This window comes from Neodiprion pinetum, chromosome 2, assembly GCF_021155775.2.
Source record: "Neodiprion pinetum isolate iyNeoPine1 chromosome 2, iyNeoPine1.2, whole genome shotgun sequence".
Taxonomy (NCBI): domain Eukaryota; kingdom Metazoa; phylum Arthropoda; class Insecta; order Hymenoptera; family Diprionidae; genus Neodiprion; species Neodiprion pinetum.
Window position 1 is genome coordinate 13,128,602 of NC_060233.1, and position 7,500 is coordinate 13,136,101.

Sequence of the window (7,500 nt, forward strand, 5' to 3'; positions counted from 1 at the left end):
TGCCACGTTAGATTGTGGATTCCTTGATTGGACGTGCACATTCCAATGGCGCGAGTGTTATGACCTTGTAATCCAGTCGCCCCTGCACTCGCTCCGGGAAAGTTATCAGTCTCTTTTGAGCTTCTTTTACTCGCTATTCATCATTTAATATCGATTCCCGTCAATCATGCCACCTGCAAGAGCAGCTGCACTGAAAGAAGACATCGCCGTTCCAACTAAAGGTGTAAATGCTGTCCTTCTCGGGCCACCGGGAAGCGGTAAAGGGACTCAGGTATGCAATAGGCCATATGCACTATGCAGGTCGCCGCTTTTATTCGTCTATTCTCATTCATGTTCAAAATTACGTGATGATTTCTTGAAGACCATACATACAAGTACCATTCCACATTGTCCTGGTGCAACACAATGCAATTTTCTTTTCGGTGTCACAGGCGGTGGCCTTGAAGGAAAGGTACTGTGTGTGCCATCTCTCGACTGGTGATATGTTGAGAGCTGAAATTGCTTCTGGCTCTCCTTTGGGAGCTCAGCTCAAGGCAGTTATGGAACAAGGAAAACTTGTCAGTGATGATCTTGTAGTCGACATGATTGACAGCAATCTAAACAAACCCGAGTGTCAGCGAGGCTTCTTGCTAGATGGATTTCCACGCAGTGTACAACAGGCAGAAAAAGTAATTTACAAACATGCTTGTTTGCTCTGAACAAGATATTTAAATCTTTTCTTTACTTTGAGTAAATCTCTTCTATGTATAAATACATCTGATTAAGGCTCAATAACTAGTTTAAATATTGTGAAAAATGTCTTATGAACTCTAATGAGCTCTGATTTCATTCCAACTACTTTTGCGCAATGCGGATTATTTGCAGATATTTGATATGAAATTTGGCAGAATGTTTTCTAGATTTATTCTCACAGGTTGAATATAAGTTTTATACAAAGTTTGTGGTTCCAAAAAACTTGTACAAACCTGTGCAAATTGTGTTCAAATTACATGAAAGTGATGTAAGAATATAGTAAGAACTAAACCGAGCTTACAAAACATTTTTTGCAATATGCTAGAAATTTTAGAATTTATCAGAATCCTGTTGAAAAATAATCAGTAACATTTTGACCACCAGGAAACCAAGGCTCTGTACAATCAGCCATTTTCACAATTACATTAATTTTATTAGCTGGACAATATCCTGGAAAAACGAAAAACGAAGCTCGACGCAGTTATCGAATTTGGAATAGATGATAACTTGCTTGTGCGCAGAATAACTGGTCGTCTAATCCATCCATCCAGTGGGCGATCTTATCATGAAGAATTTTCGCCACCAAAGGCTCCGATGAAGGATGATGTAAGGATAATTCGCATTTTAGCTTAATACAAGACGGATTATTCCAATAATCCATTAAATGGAGGAATTGCAATAGAAAATGACCAGAATTTGAAAACGCTTGCTTGCTATTGGTAAAATGATGAAATGAAATTTTGTTTTATTGTTCCACTTAAGAGAAATGCGAAAACTTGGGATTATGGTAAATTGATCAATATCTGAACTGGTAACTGCTCTTTTTATTGATTACCCTATTGATGTTGTCATCAGATTACTGGAGAAGCTTTGATTAGAAGATCGGATGACAATGCAGATACTTTAAAGAAGAGATTGGCCACTTATCACACCCAGACTGCACCATTGGTCGATTATTACGCATTACGTGGTATTCATTACCATGTAAATGCAGCCAAGTCCAGCGCAGACGTATTCAAAGATATAGATTCGATTTTCCGTCAAGCGACGGCGGTTGAAAAAGCGAAAAAAAGCAAAGGATTCTTCAGTAACTTCTTCTAGGCATCCCGTTCGCTGTTGTTACGTTATGCATAAATGCAAGCAATATATCATCGAATCATGTGATGCTCGAACACTATCGTCAATTGCGTCACTAATCATTGTTAAGAACATTATCGTTATCAATCAATTTCAGATATGAAAGATCGATTTGGCTTTGGTAGGAATAAGTTGTAATTATCGGACACCGATTCAGTGACGAAATTACTTGTACAACCTGTTCGCCATAACTTAAGTAAATGTAATATACATATCGTGTGAAACATACAGAACGAAGTTTGTGGCAAACGTTTCATAAATGAGGTTGCTTTCCTTTATTGGTTGACGCTTTTAATCAAAACTGTCGTTCGTTCATTTGTATTTTGAAGATATATTCGTGGCGCGATACTTCGCCCAACAATAACCATGCCCGAGCATCAGATTTCCGAAAAATTACAAAAATATTTAACGTTTTCTCAACTGCAGTCGAAAGGTTGTAACTCAAATTATAATAATTGTAGAATCTGTTTAGTATAATTTTATACATGTAAAGGTAACTACGTGACGTTTGAAAACGAAAAATATAGATATTCTTTTCTGAAAATGTCTCAGAGAACGTTTAAAGGCACTCATGATATCTAATCATTACTGGAACAAATTACGCACATAATCACCGTTACTAAACGTATCGGTCGTATCGTTAATCACAAACAATAATCACGGAATTTGTTGAATTTGCATAAATTGTACTGTTTGTTTATGTATATCCTAAATTTTATCAATTGTATTTGATCAATGTATTACAAATAAATTCTTTGCCTTAAATATACGTTGCGCAGCCTACTCATCTCTGCTATAACGGAACGAATTTCTCCCCAGTAAGAGCACTGAGCAGTGCTCGCAGCAGAGTGTATATCGGATCATACCGATCATACCCATAGTAAGACGAGTAATCCTCTCTTTCTACGGCAACCAATCACGAGCGTGCGAGGCAGAGAAAAGTACTCGTCTTACTATTCCCCTCTCTGTGCCGTTTTCCACTTACACGAAAGGGTATACCATGCTTTCTCCATAGTATATGCTCTAAGGTGTATGTAAGACCGTGGTCTGTAGTTTTGCCACATGGCAGCACTGATTATTTGCGCTCATCAACGTGCCCAACATGTGCTTCACACACATTATATCACTGAACAGCACTGAACGGCATCGTGTGGCACCGCGTTGAGTTGTGAGGTTACGTGTAAAGTATTTTAAACTTGGGAAAATAATGTTGAATAACACGTTCAATCATCAACAGTTGGTAAATTGCCACAAATAATTCTACAACCTTCACAAACCGTCAAGAAATTAACGTAAAATATATTATGTTTAGTACGTTTTAACCGGTCATATAAATTTTATGGTTATGTTATGCCTCAAATCTTATGAAATGATAAATAAGATTCCGGTTAATTGTTAATGACTAAACCGTAAGTAAAGATGTCTGGAATTGACGAAGGAGGGGTTAAGCATAAGTCGCATCGTGATCGCAACGCGGGGCGAAAGGCAGAGAAGAAGAAAAACAAAAATGAACATGTCCAAGAGTTGACAGACAAGCAAAAGAACCCAAAAGCTTTCACATTCAATTCGGCCATAAGAGCTGAGCGTGGTTTCAGACGTAAACAAGACCTTGAAACAAAAAAACAGCATATACCGTTGGTGGATAGAACGCCTCTGGAACCACCGCCAGTCTTAGTGGCTCTAGTTGGTCCTCCAAAAGTGGGCAAATCAATGCTAATGCAATGTCTAATAAAGAGCTTTGCTAGGCAGCCACTGTCGAATATTCTTGGGCCAGTAACTGTTGTTTCTGGTAAAAAACGTCGCATAACATTCATTGAATGCAACAACGACATCAATAGCATGATTGACATAGCAAAAGTAGCTGATCTGGTTTTGCTCCTGGTGGATGCGTCGTTTGGTTTTGAAATGGAGATATTTGAGTTTCTAAACATATGCCAGGTGCATGGTATGCCGAGAATAATGGGTGTGCTGACGCATCTGGACCTCATAAAGAATACCAAGCAGTTGAGAAAGATCAAAAAAACACTGAAGCACAGATTTTGGACTGAAGTTTACGCTGGAGCCAAGCTATTCTATTTATCTGGACTTCTGCATGACGAGTATCTCCGCAATGAAGTGAAGAATCTAGCTCGTTTCATATCAGTGATCAAGTTCAGGCCTCTGACTTGGCGGACCACGCATCCGTACCTTCTGGCAGACAGGATAGAGGATCTCACTCCTCCAGAATCCATCAGACAAAATACAAAAGTTGACAGAACCATCAGTCTCTATGGATACGTGCGCGGTGTTCCCCTGAACAAGGAAACTTCTGTACATATTCCTGGCTGCGGAGACCTCAAAATCAAGGATGTCAGTTTCTTGCCTGATCCTTGTCCGCTGCCTGATCAAATAAAGAAACGCTCTCTCGTTGAAAAGGAGAGACTAATCTATGCTCCATTTTCGGGAGTTGGCGGTATCGTCTACGATAAGGATGCCGTCTATGTGGAATTGGGAGGGAGCCACTCTCATCAAGAGAAGGAGGGAGAGGATCCGAGTCTGGTTGGCAATCTGATGGAAACGCAGGAAACCATTGACACCAAGTTGCGTCGTAGCGAAATGCAAATTTTCAGCGGCACGGCACTGATTAGGTCAGAAGATGTCGAAGAAGAGTTCAATACTGATTTGAAGAGTAAATCAGTTATCGAAGAACAAAGGATCAGGCGCAAAGTAGTATTCGACGACGAGATGAACGAGCTACCTAACGACGAAGAAGACAGCGACGATGAGGTGGATTTCGGTAAGCAAAATTATGATTCGGATGGAGATGAACTGGAAAGTAATGAGAGGAGTAAAAGAATCTGTTCAGAGGCAGATGACGGGATTATTTGTAAAAGAAAAAAAATTGTAGACGAAGATGGAAATGTATCAGTGAAATTCATTAAGAACAAAGATCAGGCTATAACTGATTGTGAGCAAATATATCGCGGACTTAGCAGTAATCCCGATAGTCATATAAAGGATAAAATCTCTCAGGCATTGAGTATGCTGGACAGTAATAAAAAAAATCGGGACGACAGATCAGAGGCTGATCTCAGCGAAAATGAAAGTTTTGACGAGGAGAGTGATGATAATGATTCTGAGCTAAATTCGAACGATGATGTTCATGTGGAGGATGAGTTACAATGGAAGTCAAATCTGACGGAAAAGGCAAGCGAAGCATTTACAGACCGGCTGAGATCCCAAAAAAATTTAATGAAAATTGTGTACGGCGAATTTGACAAATCTTTCGTAGCTGTCGATGATGAATTGCTTTCGGATGAAGATTCAAAAAATGAAGATATTGGCGGTATTTTTCGCATTGTAAATAAGCAGGAGAGGCAGAAACTGGAGGCACGAGAACTGCGGAATCAAGAGGAGAGCGTGTTTTACTCCATAGATTTGTCAAAGGATTGGGAATTGGAAGAAAACCGCAATCTGCTAACGAATCGTTTTGTGACTGGTAAATGGAAGGAATCTGAGGATGCCGAGGAGCTGTTGAAGCTCGACGACCTGGAAGATGACGACGATTTGTACGGAGATTTCGAGGATCTAGAAACCGGGGAAAAGCACAAGGCTGAGGCTCCTGAAGAGATGACATTCAGCGAGGCGGATGAGCGGCGAAAGCTGATTGAGAAGAAGCAGAAGCTTAAGGAGAAGTTCGACTCGGAGTATGACAAGGGTGAAGACAAGTCCTACTACGACGAGTTAAAGTCGGAAGTCGAGAGGCAGGCGCAGTTGAACAAGTCTGAGTTTGAGGGCATTGCGGACGAAATCAGGGTCCAGCTCGAGGGTTTCAGGCCTGGAATGTACGTCCGTGTTGAGTTGGACTCGGTGCCCTGTGAGCTGGTGACGAATTTGGACCCGACCTACCCGCTGATTGTCGGTGGACTGTTGCATGGCGAGGAGAACATTGGGTTTGTGCAGACTCGGATAAAAAAGCACCGGTGGTACAAGAAGATCCTGAAGACCAAAGACCCGCTGATTATCTCTGTCGGCTGGCGGCGGTTCCAGGCTTTGCCCATCTATGCGAAGCTCGAAGACAATCTGAAGCATAGGATGCTGAAGTACACGCCCGAGCATGTGACTTGCATGGCTCATTTTTGGGGCCCTATAACTCCTCAGGGCACCGGAGTTCTGGCGGTGCAAGACGTAGCCGCCAGGCAAGCAGGATTTCGCATCGCGGCAACCGGCTCGATAGTCGAGCTTGACAAATCCACATATATCGTCAAAAAGCTCAAGTTGACTGGTGCCCCGTTCAAGGTTTACAAGAAGACAGCATTCATCAAGGGGATGTTCAATTCCAGCTTGGAAGTGGCCAAGTTTGAAGGCGCCAAATTGCGGACTGTGTCCGGCATTCGTGGACAGATAAAGAAGGCATGTTCCAAACCACAGGGTGCCTTTCGTGCAACCTTTGAAGACAAGGTGTTGCTCAGTGACATTGTGTTTTGTCGAACCTGGTACAAGGTAGATGTACCGAAGTTTTACAGTCCCGTTACATCGCTGCTGCTGCCGCCGAGTGAGAAGAATCAATGGCGAGGAATGAGGACGACTGGTCAACTCAAGAGGGAGAATAATTTAAGGGCTCAACCTAATTCGGATTCACTTTATACACAGATCAAAAGAGATCCGAAAGTTTTCAAACCACTGATCATACCGCGAACTCTGCAGAAGGGTTTGCCATACAAAGACAAACCAAAATTACAACCTGTTATCAAAAACCATAGACCGAAACTCGAAGATCGACGACCAGCTGTCGTTAGAGAGCCCAAGGAGGAACAGGTAGCCAAACTAATGAAAATGCTTAGAACTTCGTACAGCCATAAACAGGATCAACTGAAAGAAGCAATGAGCAGAAGGATTATGGCCCATCAAGCCCGAATGCAGATTGAAGAAGCAAGGAAAATGGGCAGGCAAAAAGAGTTGAAGAAAGAAGTGTTCAGAAAACTTAGTAAAATGGAGGCTAAAAATAAAAATAAAAGAAACTAAGACTACTGTTTCATTATATCTGTAATATTATTTCTTCTATCAACAACCATGTATATTTTCGATCGTTATTTTGAATTGCCTTTTTCTATCCTTAGTCAAAATTAATTGTTTTAATCTTGTTCACCTACTAGTGTGAACTTATTGACTTTTGTGTTCAACATTTGTTATCTAGGTGAATTCACTGTACAGATCAATATGTTGTGATTTTCCGTCAATCGAAATATTGAAAACACTTATTCCAAATTCCACTCAATATATCTTTAAGTTATTTTTTTCGTCGATAATGAATTTGTATTTCAATAAATCTGTGTGGACTGTGTCCAAGTGCAATTCAGATTGACCTATTTTGATCCATTTTTTTTCCCCAATAGTGTGTGTTTATAGTGATATCTATGGTAATTAAAACTGGCCCGATCCATTTCCTCTTTCATTTCAAAAGCCTAGAGAAGACGTTAGATTTTACGGATTCTTCAGATGACTACGGTTTTCACATGAATAATCTGGTAAATTCACCATGCGTACCATTCACAAACCGTAAGAACGGCCGTTCATTTGACTGTGAAATGTGATTCTCTTTGTTGAATGTAATAGGATTCAGTGAAGATCAACATCACAAGTATAAATTGT

The 7,500-nt window shown here is 40.7% G+C and overlaps 2 protein-coding genes across 2 annotated transcripts; both read left to right on the forward strand.

Moving 5' to 3' along the window:
- Nucleotides 1–12: 12 nt before the first annotated feature.
- Nucleotides 13–2,638, forward strand: Ak2 (Adenylate kinase 2). The gene is made up of 4 exons (XM_046614320.1): nucleotides 13–271; nucleotides 432–668; nucleotides 1,171–1,338; nucleotides 1,588–2,638. Exons 1-4 carry the CDS (start codon nucleotides 167–169, stop codon nucleotides 1,831–1,833), a joined length of 756 nt encoding a protein of 251 aa, XP_046470276.1. The 5' UTR covers nucleotides 13–166; the 3' UTR covers nucleotides 1,834–2,638.
- Nucleotides 2,639–2,912: 274 nt separating this feature from the next.
- Nucleotides 2,913–7,207, forward strand: LOC124213223 (ribosome biogenesis protein BMS1 homolog). Its single transcript, XM_046614292.2, has one exon. The coding sequence runs from the start codon at nucleotides 3,289–3,291 to the stop codon at nucleotides 6,871–6,873; it is 3,585 nt and encodes a 1,194-aa protein (XP_046470248.1). The 5' UTR covers nucleotides 2,913–3,288; the 3' UTR covers nucleotides 6,874–7,207.
- The last annotated feature ends 293 nt before the right edge of the window (nucleotides 7,208–7,500 follow it).